Source organism: Poecilia reticulata, chromosome 20, assembly GCF_904066995.2.
Source record: "Poecilia reticulata chromosome 20, P_reticulata-male-v2, whole genome shotgun sequence".
Taxonomy (NCBI): Eukaryota; Metazoa; Chordata; class Actinopteri; order Cyprinodontiformes; family Poeciliidae; genus Poecilia; species Poecilia reticulata.
Window position 1 is genome coordinate 13,039,123 of NC_088849.1, and position 16,552 is coordinate 13,055,674.

The 16,552-nt window shown below is 41.4% G+C and overlaps 1 protein-coding gene across 6 annotated transcripts in view; it reads right to left on the reverse strand.

Moving 5' to 3' along the window:
* Positions 1-4,122: 4,122 nt before the first annotated feature.
* Positions 4,123-16,552, reverse strand: part of sema5a (sema domain, seven thrombospondin repeats (type 1 and type 1-like), transmembrane domain (TM) and short cytoplasmic domain, (semaphorin) 5A) — a 157,205-nt gene continuing 144,775 nt past the window's right edge. For 3 of the 6 annotated variants that reach the window (XM_008438633.3, XM_008438631.3, XM_008438632.3), the window contains exons 18-22: positions 13,667-13,837; positions 13,285-13,440; positions 10,517-10,561; positions 9,572-9,783; positions 4,123-5,498 (exon numbers count right to left, since the gene is read on the reverse strand). In XM_008438633.3, the coding sequence (XP_008436855.1) occupies positions 5,379-5,498; positions 9,572-9,783; positions 10,517-10,561; positions 13,285-13,440; positions 13,667-13,837 (704 nt within the window). In that variant the 3' untranslated portion in view covers positions 4,123-5,378. Of the gene's footprint in view, positions 6,920-9,571; positions 9,784-10,516; positions 10,562-13,284; positions 13,441-13,666; positions 13,838-16,552 lie in introns of all 6 variants that reach the window. The other 3 variants (XR_536469.3, XR_536468.3, XM_017301956.2) reach the window with 3 other exon arrangements.

The window sequence follows — 16,552 nt, forward strand, 5'->3', positions numbered from 1 at the left end:
TGGTTAAACCACCTTTTGGTGACAATTGTGACCTTCTCCACATCAAAGGATTCACTAAAGGACATTTGAAATCACAACCACTTTTTGACTGTGGAAAAAAAAAAATCCCCACAGCTCACGACTACTTCCATCATCCCTCCAGATTTAGAGGAATGCAAAGCGTTAGCGTACGCTCCCATGTGGGATTTCCCCTCTAAAACCACTCCTATAGCTCTTATTCCAAAACGTATTCCAACAGCTACATTTTCTCCCCGGTAACTAAATGCCTCTCACAGCTATTTGCTTTCTGTCTGTGTATATAATTTTAGGGCCAAGTGTGTAGTTAAGCCTGTTAAGTTTGCAGCAGTCACAGAATGGTCACCCCGCTGGGGGAGGTGGTGAACGAACAGCCTAAAGCACACTGTTCCACCAGGGAGAAAAAAGGAGGTGTTTAATGAGATGTTCACGCTCTGTTACCTGCCTGACAGAAGCCATCTCACTCACTCACCTTGTTTGCCACTCAGAGCTCTCTGTACAGGCTCCCAATTAACACAGGCTCTTAAATGCCTCAGACAAAAAAAAAAATATTTTAAGCTATTTTTTTCATACCTTATTTCAAAATTTCTGCCACATGATTTTCAGTGTGCCGGTTTAGATTGAGTATGCCGAGATGCCAGCAGTTGACATACAGTTAAGTTAATTCGCCTCATGTTAATAAGTTCATGTCAATGTGTGTTAGGATGCGTGAATCAACACACAGCGTAATGCACTGAGGGTGTGAAGCGTTCAGCAATCGTTTAATGATAATTCAGAACTCTGGACAGATTCACATTTAGGTCTCGTATATATATACTGCTCAAAAAAATAAAGGGAACACTTAAACAACACAATATAACTCCAAGTAAATCAAACTTCTGTGAAATCAAACTGTCCACTTAGGAAGCAACACTGATTGACCCGACGAGGGTCCCCGTTGTCAATCAGTGTTGCTTCCTAAGTGGACAGTTTGATTTCACAGAAGTTTGATTTACTTGGAGTTATATTGTGTTAAGTGTTCCCTTTATTTTTTTGAGCAGTGTATAAAAGGTAGAAAACAATCATTTTGAAAGTTTGGAACATTTATAAAACACAAACAGACGCACTTGTGTGACACAGCATGTGTAATCATCTGAAACCACAGCTGTTTTATTACTTATTAGAGAAAGTCAAATGAATGTTTCCCTGTTGGGAAAACAGAAAAGAAAGGAGTGAGTATTTTTTCTCCTCATTAAGATTTATTAGTTTTCTATTTAACAAATGTATCTCACCAGATATCAAAGATGGTGCCACAGCTGGCAGTCTCCATACTTTTCTCTCTCGTACTTTGAGTGTTGATTCTGTCCTTTGCCACCATACTCTGGAGATCAGCCAGTTCTCTCAAAGCATCTTTTTCTCAATTTTTCATCAGCCCCAATTTTAGAGATCTTGGTTGGCAATTTGGTGGTTCTCGATGGGAATTACAGAAGACACAGACTAGGTGTACAGGTAGGCCACGTATTATCGGGCAAAAAACAAACTGACTTTGGCAATCAGATCAGCTAAATGGAGCCAAACTCCCCCCTTAGCTGTTCAGCAGATGACCTGACATTAGTTTGGATTGGTCTGAAAAACACCACTACATCCCCCACCGTAAGCAGAATCCTCCTCTGGCAGACGACCTAAACAGCTTCTACTGCAGGTTTGAAAAGCAGCTGTTCTTACCTCCCACTAACTCATCCACATCTCAGCTTGACACAAAAGCTCCACATGCACCCACCACCCTCCACTCCTCAGACCCCTGCCTGGACACAGACTGTTTAGACTTTTAACTTCAGGTCAGCGCTATTTGCAAAACAAACAGCTACTAGAGGGACAGCTCATTTCCCCAGACTGTCCTGCTGATGATGCCCAGATTGATACAGGTCATATTTTATTTGAGACAATTGGAACCAAAATCAATCTGCTTGTTTGTGTGCACAAAACTTGCTGAATGAAACTGATTCTGGAATATGATTACGAGTCTGTGCAACTCTCAACTGGTAATTATTTACATATGAACATGTTTTCTCAAATTCCTCTAAATCTCTTGTGACACGCGAGTACTTTGCTTACGTATAAGTTGGGCATAAAATGATCAAAATTGTGATTTAACAAAATTGAAAAGGGGAAATCTTTGTTCTACAGTTATTCAAATGATTGTTTATGGCGTAAAAACAGTAAAACAAAAAATAAATAAATAAAAATAGAAGAAAAGGTTGAGTCTGAGTATTGCAAAACTCAAATTCAGCAGTCTGTTCTGAGCCAAAGGTCAACATGTCCATTTTTAAGTCTGGAGTACAAAACGAGGTCCATCTCGTGACACTTGTTGAGGTCCATGCACGCACTCGCGCGTACAGTTGATCTGACAGATGCACACTCTGCTCGGGTGACCTTTGTCTGTGAACTTCAGCGGTCCCCTAATGCCACTTTAGAAAAGTCAGTCATCACCCTTGACCTTGCAGTAAAGGTGGAATGAGCCGTTTCTGACTGACGGAGAGCTGCCAAATTCATCAAGAGATGAAAATGTGACGGGACATTTCAGCTCTAGTCAGGTAAGGGATTTGGGATTGCGTCAGCAAAACAAATTGAATATTTGCTACCGAGCATTCTGTCTTAACTTTGATTCAGTCGGTATTGAAATGCAAGTGTCTTAATGTGAAAACACAACGTGCAAATGTAAAGGAAGAGCTCATATTCAGAACCACATGCATAACCTTTAACACAGTAATTGCCCAGCACATACACACACACACGCACGCACGCACGCACACACACACACACACATGCAGAGCTTGACCTACTGTCCAGTCTTTACCACGGTCAACATCCTGTGTGTCTTTTGGTGCAACACTCCCTTAGTGGGGGTGAAGTTAAGGCAAAGAGATTAATTCTTTGAAGTCAGAGGAACCAAACAGCAGGGTGATTAATAACAGCCCTCCATTACCCTCTGCACACAGATGGGATGTCGGGTTGAAGGTTGATGGGGGAACAGCACAGTGTGGGGTATTACACCCTGCCATACAGATTAGTGTTTGGACTTCAGACAGCACCCCTAACACCATCACCACGCCGCCTTGCACCATTTGTATCCTTCAGGTATCCTTCCACAGCGGTTGTGTCCATTTGTCACTGTGGCGTCTCTTGAAATCCTCTTTAATGGAAGGTGGACGGGGGTCTTACTACTCCGAATTTGGATGATTTATGAAGTGGAGGGTTTGATCATGTTATGGTATTGAACGTTAAACCGTCCACAACGTACAGGGCACTGCAGAAGCATCTGACAATCATCCTTCATCCGTTTGAAAATAAAACTTGTATTTAGAATACTATTACTCAGATTTGATCACAAGACAAATCCAGGGCAACTAATTGCCTTCAGAAGTCAATTACCTAGTAAATAAAGTCCACCAGAGTGTAACTTAATCTCAGAATAAATAGAGCTGTTCAGTGGTTTGCTACAGAACGCTGGGCTTTACCACAGCACTCTTCACATCTAGGAATACCCCGGAGAGGTCAGGGATAAAAATGTGAATTTGTGTATTTGCAGGATTAGTTTATTTCTCCATCATCTGAAAGTGAAAAGAATATGGCAAACCTATGAAGATGTAATTGTCCACTTAGATTGACAGAATGGGCAAGAAGATAATCAATCAGAAAGAAAAAACAGCCAAGAAACTCCTGGTGGTTCTGGTGGAAGAATGCACTGACAAATATGGCATTTATGGAAAAGAATGGCCTGGTGAAAAGTCTAGATTTAAATGGATTTGAAAATCTGTGGCAAAATGTGAAAACAATACATTCAGACCACTTTATCTGATAAAACTGAGCCTGTGCTATTGGAGTTAGGGTTGAGTTTGCCTTGGTCTGTCGCATAAAAGGTCACAGTTTGTGGCTTTTACTTATGACTAAAGTTTACATGAAATATTTTTGCAGGGAACCAAAGTTGATAATACAAGTTTTACGTCACTATCTTCAAACACGGTATCTTCACCTAAATGAAAATAAACATCTATTAGATCATTTTCCAGCAAAACTTTACAAAAAAAGAAGTACAGACCGTTGAATCTGTGAGTCACTGTAGACAAGTTTTGTAGGAAGCTATTTTAATTTATGCACAAAATCACAAGCAAACATGTAAGAAAGAGTTAGTTGCAACTGAACCAAAACAAATCAAATAGATAAAAAAAAAAAAAAAGAAAATAAACAAGTTACGGTACATGGGTAAGCACTGGAGCTGAGAGTCAGAGAAACAGTACTCGCTATGTATGCTCTGTCTGTATAGTTAATGCCAATAACATTTTGCTTTCACAAACACATATTCATGACTCAGAAGTCAACAAAATAGTGAACACTATCAAAATTCAAAAACAATGTTTGTTTCTTTTCCTTATTCTTTTACAAAATATTTATAAAAAGTACTATGGCAATGGTAAATTGAGGCAACCTGCTATGAGTACTCCCAAACAATTGCCAAAATGTGGACACAATGTTGTTTATCTTTTTTAAAAGATGTACTCTACACACTTGAAACAATGAGTAAATGCATAGAAAATCTAGACATAGGCATCAAACGTAATTTCCTGTACAAAAACATAAAAAAGGAAAAAAAAAATTTTTTTCTTTACATTTATAACTTGTACTTTTTATAGCTACTAAAAAGAAGTAAAGCAAAAAACAACAAACAAAAAAAATAAAACAATAACATAACCAATGTTGACCACACACATCAAATATCTACATCCTGAATCTACGACTGGAGTTGGTCATTGTTCCAACTGTCAGGTGGGGCATTACCGTTGTAGCGAGTGGTGAAAACCACCGGTCATTCCTACAGACTTTGTTTTAGGACTTCTGACGCGAATCCTGTAGCCAATAACGGCATCAAACTGTCTCTGGAACCCTGGAATGTGATCCATCATGCAAATTGCAACGGAACAGCAGAGCAAACACATCAGATGAAGTCATGCAAAGCAATTTGTGGTCATTTCCCATCGTTACAAATACAGGTCTGTCTTAGGGGCATCAGGAAAAAAAAAACAAAAAACATTAGACTGGATGTCACTCCCCAAAATATCCTGCAGCACTGAAGATCCAACTGTCCATTTCTCTTGGCGAGTCCAGGTTTTTCCAAGTGTACCCCAAGGCACCTGAGAGAAAGTGGGCATTTCCCTCTTTTGGCAACACCAGAATGTTTGTGTTTTCGTTACATACCAGCTGCCACCGAGTGTCACCGTGGGAGGATCCCACATAAGGTGTTACAAATCTCAATACAAAGCACAAGGAGAGGGGAAGTGGTCAAAATGGACAACAGGGGTAATGATCTCCGCTATAGAAGTCTGATGTTAATAGTCATCATAGGTGTTGAGGTCGGAGAAGTATGCATTGGTATAAGTCTTCCCGGCAAGCTGTGGGTTGAAGTACTTATTCCTTTCCTCCAGAATCAGATTGTTTTTGTTGAAGCCCTGCAAATAAAGAAAAGAACAAAAAAAAATAGATGGAGAGGAGAAATGAACAGGAGTCAGTATGGGCATTTTTTTCCCCCCCACAACATATGGATCAAGTGATTATTCAGCCCAGATGGCAAGGTAAAAGTAAATCCAAAGGAGCAACATAAATCAATGGGAGACTGCTCGGTGAATGGAACATACATTTCACAGAGCAAGGTCAGAGCATTTGCAAACAGGCCGGAAAAATGAGAAGTCACCACAGGGCTAAATTATTTTGATGCACATCCGAATGTCCACCTCTGTCATCTCTAATACCCAGCATCAGCGGTTTTTATGGCCCTCGGATTGTCGGTCCTCCAGGACAATCAGAGCCATAAAAATCGATCAAAGGCGAGTCGCATTTCTGTTAAACAATCAGGAAGAACTATTGGGACGGGCGGGGGCATCTTGTCTGTCCCTGCATGACACAGTAAACATAGAACGAGCCTCTGATGTGCTGCTCAGTACAACAATTTGGCAAATAGACGTGTTCATATGCAGTCTGTTGTAGTGGGAAGTGTGATGGGAGTCCCCCTGGGGGCGGCGTAATTGAACACTTGATGATGCTGCATTTACAGCTGATGGATGTTTCCGACAAGTGTGCTGAGCAAAAAAAAAAAAAAACACCCTCATATTTTGCTGTGTTCCCATTATGCGATTTGCAGACAAAGGCAAAGCAATGAGCTCTCCTGCAGCACCAAAGATGCTTATGTATCTCTGCAGGTGTCCACTTGGTTATCTTTAAACAGCTGTGCAGCAATGCTTGTTTGCATCATCATCTACTCTGTCCTCTTCCTTTAAGCATATTATAATGGGCTTAAGAATGATTAAGTTGGAGTTTCTGGTACGGCAGACACAATTTGCCTGAATGGTAATGCGCCGTTAGTGATAGAGAGGTAACAGAGGAAGGTAATAAGCCAACCTTACAACGATATTTCCTTTACAACCCATCCAATTAAATGATCAATTAAAAAATACAGCATAACATGAAGGACAAACAAAAAACAGACATGCAAATGTAAGCACAAAAACGGGGAGGGATACACTGCCTTCTCGCAAGCTGGGAGAGAGAAGGGAGGCAGCCATGATGGAAGGATGAAAGGGGGTCTGAGCAGAAAAAGAGAAACTAGAGTGCTGTACTCCCAACCTGCCACGCACAGGACGTGCCACAGGAAGTGCAAGGGCAGGACTCGTTTGGGAACAGGAAGTAGTACTGGATGAGGGGCGGGGGTCAAAGAGTTGTCGGGGTTTTGGTTGGAGTGGGGAGTCAAGAAGCAGGATGTTGTTGAGGTTGGTTAGTAGAAAATCTCCAGTCCACGCATAGACACCCCCATGTTAGCAGAGAGAGGCTGGTGCATGGCAGGGTCGTCCAGAGGCAAGAGTACCGACACGTCTGGCTGCAGGAAGGAAAGGAACGGGCAAGAGTCATCCTCAAAAAAAAAAAGGAAATAAAAGAAAGCAAATACCATATCTTATTTAATAGCAGCCTTAGAAAAATTAACTATACACACAATGCTGTGACAAAGTATCCTTGTTAGAAATTTCTTCTGTTTTTGTTGTTCTGGAACACATAAATGTTTTAGCTCATCGAAACCTTGATAAAATACGAATATAGCTGTGATTGAGCGTGTTTTTTTTTCAAAGCTGATTTTACTTGCCACAAATGGGGCCTGAAGAATCACAAAGTCTAAAGAAAACTTAAACAGAACCTCTCTGACATCATGAAGTAGATTAAAGATTAATACGAGCAACATGTTATACAACAACATTAAGAAATTCAAGATCTGAAAAGAAACAAAGTAAGGGCTCAAAAGTAAATTTCTTGCACCAAGAGCTCAGAGATGAGTCATCCAGGAGGACAGTAAAGATCAAAGTTCATAATTCAATATGGGTCACCATTGGCGATGACTGACCCAGCATTCTGTTAAACAATCAGGAAGATTGTTTCCTGATGTTAGTTTGCTTTTTTAAAACACAAAAGCAAACTCACCAAACTGAATCTTGATGATGCCCAAGACTTTTGTAAAGACTCGGTGCCAGTTATCACGAACAAGTGACAGGAATTGTCACCACTAAGGGTGGCAAAACCAGTCATTAGGTTTACGGGGGCAATTGCTTTTTCACAGTGAGCCAGATTGGTCTTCCCTTAATAAATGAAGTTGTCACTTAACAACTGCATGCTGTCTTTACTCAGCCTAGATTTGTCCAGCATTAACAAAACCAGAAGAAATATGCATGCGGCCAAATTCTCTTTCAAAGTGCTGTAAAATGCAGTTAAATCCTCCAGCAAACCTCAATGAAGGGCGTTTAACGTTTTGTGCAGATAAATGACGAGTAACGCAACTTGAGTAAAAAAAACCCCAACTAAAACAACATCTTCTGTTCATCATTTACTTGCATAATAGCTAAAAGGACGCATGTAATGGTGTTTCATACTTATTAGTTGAAACTTCACCGCAACATAAGGTTGTTTTATGCTCTCTGATTGAGAGTTGGAGGCAAAATGTGCTGCTGGAAAATGACTCATTACTCACTTGTCATGCAGCTCCCTTTGCATCTTCACACCGACTGTCTACACTCATATCTGCCGCTATCTGCAACTGCACTAACTGAATTATGCTCGATACTCCTGACTCTAATTGCATGACAGATGAACTCCGTCTCCAAACCCTTGAAGAAATTACATTCACAGAAGTTTGCTCCGAGCCAAAGGAGCTTTAACAAGGCTACAAAACATTCTCATATACGGGAAGCGCGTTTGCAAACAGAGATCAAAGTATTTACTTAGTTGATGTCGCCGATACTCACGACTTCCTCTGTGAGTTTAAGGTCGCAAGTAATGTATAAGGTGCAAACTTGGCATGTTTATTTAAAAAAAAAAAAAAAACTGAATAAAGTCAACTATAATAAAAACCTGAATAAAATTGCCTGCCTTTTTAGCCAAGGGAATTTTCCCTCATTTTTGGTATGTGTGGGGAAATCACCATGTTTGGACAAAAGCAAAGACCTGCAAAATTTTCAGTCTACTTTCAATTTTCTTTAAATGTGTGCTTCTTGCTTGTATCCCAAATTGACCAGGCTTCTGTAATGTGCTATTTGCTGCTGTTAACCACACGTCCATTAAATGTGGCTGTTTGACTTTTATCTAGCCTCTTTCCACTGACTCCCAGTTCCTTTTAGGATTAAAAAAATGACTTTTTGTCTTAAAATACTTGGCACCTCAGTGTCTCTTAAACCCGTTACTCTTACACCCTAAACCGTTCTCTTTAGGTAGGATAGTGTGGTTACGTAAAGCACAGGTTATTTTTAAAATGGATTTTATTAGGTCTTTGTGATTTGGAAAAAAACCCCCCCAAAAACATATTCAATTATGTGTTCTTTTTCTGTTTTAGTTGGTTAAGAAAGCATTTGTTTAATTGGCAAAAGTTTGTGGGGTTTTTTTGTGGGTAAAAACCGAGACACTTCACTCCTGTATCACAGATAGAGCCCTAGCCTGGGCATGGAGTGCCTGTGGAGAAGCGCTAATCACCAGGCCATTTCTGGCCAAACAGCCTGAATGTGTCAGTGGATAAGAGGCTATTTGTGCCAGGAGTCGAGCTGGACCACTCTAACTGGCCCTCATACATCTGACTATCTGCACTTCAGGATGCGAATCACAACCCAAAAAGCTGATCTAGCCACAGGGCACCTTTGCCGATTACATTTAATATCACACAGCTAATTGCGTTCTGGGATTTTAAGAGAAAGCAGTGTAGCGCCCCAGAAACGGAACAGATTCACACACTGAGACAGACGTGGAGAAGATGAACGCACCGCCGCCTACCTGTTACGTTAGCAGAGAGTGTCAGCAAGTGACAGGAGGGGGTGAGACAGTGACAGTCAGTAAGGAGAGTATTTAATCACAGCTGACACTTGCAGCAGAGCTACTGCTCACTGACTCAAAGGGGGTGTTTAACATCCACTGATTAGACCAAACTGATCTTTTCCTCTATGCGAACATCTGTCATATTGTGACCCGGGGTGAACCCGGAGCGTGTCCGTCTACAGACCTTGATGGCTTCCACGGTGTCGTATTTGTCCAGTTTGTTGATGTGGTTGGTGATGCTGGTGTTGAGCGGGGCGGCGGAGATGGGGTGGATGACCGTGGCGTCGTGGGACTGCTGCTGGTAGCGCTGGCAGTAGGAGTAGACGAGCAGCGTGACCAGGCAACCGAGAATGGAGCTGCTGAGACCCACTGCGATCATGTGGAAAAGGTTGAAATCTGAAAGGGGGAGGAATGGGGAGGCATATAAGCATGAGGCTAAAAGGGGGTTGTTGTGAAATAATTCATCCGCTCAGATAGTTATTGATGTAATAAGTGGCACTTCTGCAATAAAACCCTGCTTAAAAAGGGGGCTATTAATATTTATAACTTCTTTTACCTCTTATTGAAATCGTATTCCAGTCAGTGAATCTGGCGACACAAACCGAGTTAAGGTCGACTCTTTATACGCTAGCTCTGGGTCAAGTCTTTGACTCGTTTTGACATTATGTATAACATCTGAGACAGTGTGAGACTTTGGTTCCTGTCTTTAAAGGCTGCATTCAAAACCGTGTGGAGAGGAAAAGTACAAATTCAAAATTGGCCAATTTTGGATGTTTGCGAGGGCTTAACCAGTCCAATAAAATCCACTCTACATGCAGCAGCTGTGCAGTGCATCCTGCAAGCTAAGTAAAACAGATATATGCTGCATATAGATGATACACTTACTGTAGCTTTCCTAAAATAAATAAATAAAGTAAGGCAATGGGAGAATGTACACCAAAGGGGCAAAAAAGGCCATAAAGCCAGCCTCCGACAGCTTTACAAAGCACATTTCTTGAAAACCTGAACAAAAGCTCTGCAAGATGGAGAGACTTTCTTTCTTTTTTACCAAGAATATGCAAGATGCCAGATGCTCTACCCTTCCTCCTTCTTTCTGTCTTTCACACTCACACATACAGATGAGAATTACCTCCACAGCGCCTCTCCTCCTGACTGGAGCGTGCGATGGAGACTTCTGAAGGAGAGGACGAAAAGCAACAAAGCAGCAGCGTTAGCACCAACAACACCTCCGCACATCCTTGTTGTTTGTCACCGATGGCTTGTTCTCCTGAAGGTAAGCACGAAAATGTGTTGAACGCGACGCGGAAAATCGTTCAAACTTCGAAAGCTAATCAAAGCTGTGGCACCTCGAGTGGTTTATGAAAGTATCAGTTCCCATTAGAAGGAAATGAAGTACAGGACATTGGTAATGAGGCCTAATGGACTACCTTTCCCATAAAAAGGGATGAATAGGGGTTATAAAAAGGTAGATGGGTAATTCTGTAGAATTTCCTAATGAGCATTATATCCTATTTAATTAATACGGAAAGGTTACAAATATGGGGTTCAGTTAAATGTTTGCTCTGTCGCATAATTACTTTCCTCATCTAAAGTTTGTGTTACTCGAATTAGACCAAAAATACTTAAGCAAAAAAAACCCCAAAACACCCCATCGCTTTTCAATAATTTGGTGTCTCAGTTGCATTATGTGAAGCTCAAGCGTGCCGCCTTGAAAGCAGGAGCTTTGATGATCCTTGTTTAGAAGAGATGCAGAGATCAATTCTTTTCTGTGTCTAGCATTACCGACTGTCAATAAGGAGATGCCTGCATGAGCCAATGTCAATACTAACAGTGTGAGAAAGACAGGAGGGTGTGTGCAGTATATAATGGAGCTTATCGTCATGATTAAATTTGATTATGTCCCTTAACGTGTCCCGCTCTTTGTCATAAGCAGCCGGTATAGATTTATCAAACGGAAAAAAGTTGCTCGGTTTTACGTTTCTCTGCGGACGATTAACATTTATTGCCGGTGTGCGGCTCCAGCCACCTGTAACCAAGCCACACTAAGACATTAGGAAAGCAGAAAAAGGATCTGCAAATCACTCGAGTTTTTCCCCGTGAAAATTAAAAGCCTCGAAGTCCCGATGAAAGGAAAAATGAGATGGTTTCACGAACAGCAGGTTTTTGCTCTCAGCTACCAGTAGGAATCTGTTTCTGCATTGTTGAATGTGATTGGGCCGGCAGCAGCGGGGGGGATCCCACAGATTTTGCCTACAAAAGTATGTTTGCAGTAATAAAGAGGCCCGACTGTGAACAACTTGACAAAATCTGCTTCTGAAGTGGAAAATATCTACACCAATTAAACATTCAGCATTTAAAAAAAACTGTGAATAATTTTTTTTTCTTTTCATCAAACTCAGTTGTGACCATCAATAAATAATTATTCTTTCTAATCAAATTTTTACTGAACCTGGACAAAAGGCTGGAACTACAAAGATGAAACAGATTAAAAATAAGTTAACAGAGAAAGCAGCAGTTTGGACATAAGAAAATTGGGCTGAAGGAAAAATATGCTCTCCTGTTCCTCACTGAATGACAATTACTTAAAGTCTTTTTATGCTTTGCGCCGCTCGCGTTATGAGCCAACTATTGCTTGTTCAAAGAGGTCAACTGCTCATCTGTGTAAATGATGCCATTAAAATAATTACTTGTTCTAAAATATCAAGATTTCTGGTGCAAAAAAGAGGATTTTATCTAAAGCTTAAATCCTTTGATAGTTGCCCGGTAACACACGCCCTCGTTTAATGGAGCGAATAATTAAATGTAACATTTTCCACTACATATAGCTAACAAAACGGGGCTCAAAGTAAACATTATAACACCTGAAAGTAATTAATTACTATGCTTGGGAACAAGGCCAATGAGGCCTCCCTGTCTTCCTTACCTCATCTTCCAAATTTTCTCTTCCATCTTCATTTCCTCTTTTCTCCTCTCATCCCACTTGACATTCTATTTTTATGGATTTCAACTTCATCATCCCTCTTTACAACCTCTTTTTTCCATCCCACTCATCAGCCTCATACATGACTCAATTTCGTTTGACGCATCCTTTTCATCCCGCTTTAAATCTCATTTTCATTCTTCTCATCCCTCTTTCAGTCCTCTCTCTCTCTCTCACTTATTATTTTCATTCCCCCTTTCAGTCTTATCATCCCGACCACTTTTCACTCATTGCAGTGGGATGGTGCTCGATACCAAAATCATTCATACCGTGTGACGATGTCCTCCGATAAAAGTGTCCTAACAAAGTCTCTCTGGTATGACGTGAGTCACGAAGAAAGCTGAAACACATTTGCCTTCTGCAAAGAAAGAAACCGAATCTAATCTTCCAAGGTTTTGCTTCCTTTACTGTATAAATCGTCCTCCGGGGTCAGTTTGTTAACAGTAAGCACCTGTTTTCTTTCTGCACTCCTTTCTTCACCTATCCTTGCTTATTGCACCGACTTTAGAGTGACTCTAAATTTATGATAACGACAAAACTAGAAAGGCTCCCACTCACTAAGCAACAAAGGCAAGTCTGTCATGGAAACGGTAAAACTTCTTCTTTTACGTGTAGCAACGTAATCAAAGAATCATTTCTTCGGTTTTAGAAAAAAAACAAAAAAAAACCCCACAATGTAATCACAACCTGGACTCGGGGAGTTGTTCTTCAGAATGTTTCTAATTCAACCCAAAAGGCTGACTTATCTCCCAGCCTGACCTCTAACATGCTTCGAGAAATCAATAATGCACTTAATTATCACAGGTTTCTTGAAAACGAACTGAATTACCACTGCGCTGGTGGTGGGGTACACTCCTCACGCTCCCCAGGATGTGTGTTAAATAATGAGTAAGTGACATCACAAAGCGTGCCATCACCTGGTATAAAGTTGGAGTCAGGGGAGCAGGGTCTGGTCTCGCTGCTGTTTCCTGAGCACTGGTTTCCAGTGGGGAAAAGGACGTCGCAGTGACGCACTCGCAGCTGGGCGCCGCTGGAGTCACAGTGGGACCACTCGGACCAGCTGGACCAGCTCTCTGGAAAACACAGCAATGGCAGCGTTGTCTCACTCTCACACAGCCTGCTGAGAGCGAGTCTGCGCCGCACCGAATGACTCCGTGTGCATTAGTGATGCATGAAAGCCCTTCGAGAGGCTGAGAAAAAAAAATGAAAGAAAAACAACAGACCCAGAAAGGAGCGCCGCCTGCATCGGAGCTCTCTCAAGTTTTTTCCACTTAAGAGGTGGAAAATGTTTGTGTGTACCTGGACAAGCCTGCGTGCTGCACAGTGCTTCCTCGGTGTGCAGTCCCAGGCAGATGTCTCCTCCGTAGGCTGGCGGAGGGTTGCTGCAGGTCCTCGTCCTCATGTAGTGTCCTCCTCCGCAAGTCACAGAGCACTTGGACCACGATGACCAGCAGGACCAACTGCCGTCCACTGAAACCAGAGGTTTTTATAAAAACTTAATGCGAAAAGATTGCGCGATTTACTCAAATTAATAGGTTTCCCTTTTGTTAACGAATACAGAACAGGAGGAAACAGTCAATTTTACTAAGTAATTTTCACACCATTTGATTTTTCAGACCTAGCTAGTATTTTGACCAGCAAGAGGGGAAATTAAGTCATTTGATTTTGGTTTCGTTCAAGGGCACCAATATGTTGTCATTGACAAGGTCCTGGCATGATATCAGACTGCGGTTATTTTGCTCTGAAAAAAATCACCTAGTTTAAAAATTACTTTTAAAATTGCCTGGTTTCCAAACACAAACCGTCTAAGCTTCCAAGTTTAGTCCATCCATTTTTGATAAGGCCAACGTCAGGGTCATCCAAGAAGCACAATGGTGGCTTCTTTTATCATACCAGGGGGTTTATTGCACAAAGTGGATGAGTTAAAGAAGAAAGGAGACTCCTTCCAAATGCTTCACGACTCCACATGTAACTGTACTGTGCTTGAAAGCAGGATCCTCAGCATATTTAACTCAACTCTGCCGTTCCTGATAAGAAGAGTGATCAAATAGCCATTATGGCTATGTTAATGGTCCTGGTGTAATGGCTGCAACACATTAAATTAGTGGAGTGCATAAATTAAATAAATATTTGAGCTCATATTTGCAAATTGCACTCTTTTGGGAGTGAAAGAATCCATAATCCCATTGACTGAACTCTTGCTTTTAAAAAGCACGCTGTGTAGCCATAACACCCCTAAACCTCCCCTCCAAAAAAAAACAAAAAAACCCCCCAGAACTACTATAAAATTCATTACGCTGATGCGTGAACGTAAACTCTTTAGTTGAACGCAAGTACGGTTTTTATATTCGGAAAGTGTAGGTACTGCGTCAACTTTAAAGCATTTTCCAGCGTACAAAGTCTTCCGAGTCATTAGCAAAGACGAGTATCCAGAAGCACATTCCCGTGTAAACATACATTTATATCTACGACATCCAGACATGCAAACAAACGTGCATTTACGCGTGTCAAGTAGGTAGAAATAAAAAGAGAAAAGGGAGCACAAGTATGTGGAAAGCTTCCACATGAGCCTCAGCGGAGGTAAATATCTTTTCCCAATCATTTGTTTAACACCTCCCTTCATTGCAGCAGCCTGAAACCCTCGTCTCTACTCCTTTTAAAGACTCAAGGATGGCTGGCGGCGCTAAATGGGTAATTGAAGTTGCCGAAGCTTTTTGTCATCTCAGTGTAATTTCTCTATTGCAGAGTGACACATAAGTCGATTCTTAGCCCTCGATGATGTATCGCCTCATCGGAGAATCAGACGCAGTTAAAACACGGATTCATTCGTTTCCAGAGCGGACGGACGGAAGGCGCGGCGCCTTTTCTTTGCCTTCTCTTGCACAGCAAACTAACACATTAAAAAAAAGAAAAAAAAGAAGATGTGAAGTAGCCATGGGAGGTTTACAACTGGTCTACCAGCACAGTCTGCCAGACTCAAAATAATATCTCACTTTCAGAGGGGTGCTAATTGAGTACACATTAGTATTCATTGCTACCTGAGCCGGGTTAAGCTGGCCCCTTTGGGGGACGGGAGCATGGAGTTGTTCATCAACACACCGTAACTGTGGCATTATTGTAGTCAACATCCAAGAATAGGTATAATGCTTGTATTAAGGCAAGAGACGCTGCACAGAGAGAAAATCAAAGCATGTTCATGTGTCCTTTCGCTCCCCTGGAGCGGCGCAGTCGGCACGGATGAACCGCTCTTTGATCTACCCCAAGTCTTCCTCACAACCTGACAACAGCTCACTTCGCGAAATACAAACTCGAGATGCCGGGGTGAGTTTTTAACCGTGTTTTCAGGACAGTGTTTGTTTTAGACCTCGAACAAGTCATAAAGGCGGATTGATTGAGGGGGTGGGGAGGATAAAACGGCTACCGATCAAACCCGCTTTTCTTCACGACGCTTGATTGGTAATAACTCGAGACGACGCCACACTTGCCTCTTCAGTGGCCGTGCTCAACACCAGGTGGGTTTAATGCTAAACTGAGTACTGGATTTCCATTCAGACGGCTTTGCTTCCCTCGTCAGAGAGGGTATTCTTTTAATTAGAAAGCTTCCCCTCGTCTTCTTCTGTCAGAGGACTGTTGAAAATACATTGTCTTGGGGCTTTTCACAACAGAATAAGGTCTTCCCATGGCTGGCAACATAATTACACAGCAATAGTAATTACATACAAGAGAGCCAGAGGGATTGTCTCCTTGATTCTTGATCTAAATCGGGGTCTCCGTCACACCTTTTATCTGCATCCGATTGCTTCTGTGGGTTTTAATGATTCTGTAGGTCATCTGTCACTGTTATTCTTTATCCATTAATCAAGAAGAAAGAACATGTAGCTTCAATGCAGTGGGAGGTCTGTGGGTTTTTTTTTTTTTATCTCCAAGAGTGAAAAGAGAATTTGCAATTTTATTGACTACTGCTCTCTTAATTGTTCTGATCTTTGTGAATATTCTGCTCTCTCTGTGACTGCTTGGATTTTTTTTATTCTAAGCAATGTGCCTCTCAGATGTTAAAGCTAATTGACGAGGTGATCTGAATAAGCTTTGAACTTTCACAATTTTATTAGTGCATCGTTGTGAAAAGGAAGGAGAGGGATGCATTGTTTCCAAAGTGTCTCTCTGTCATCTAATACATCTAAAAAA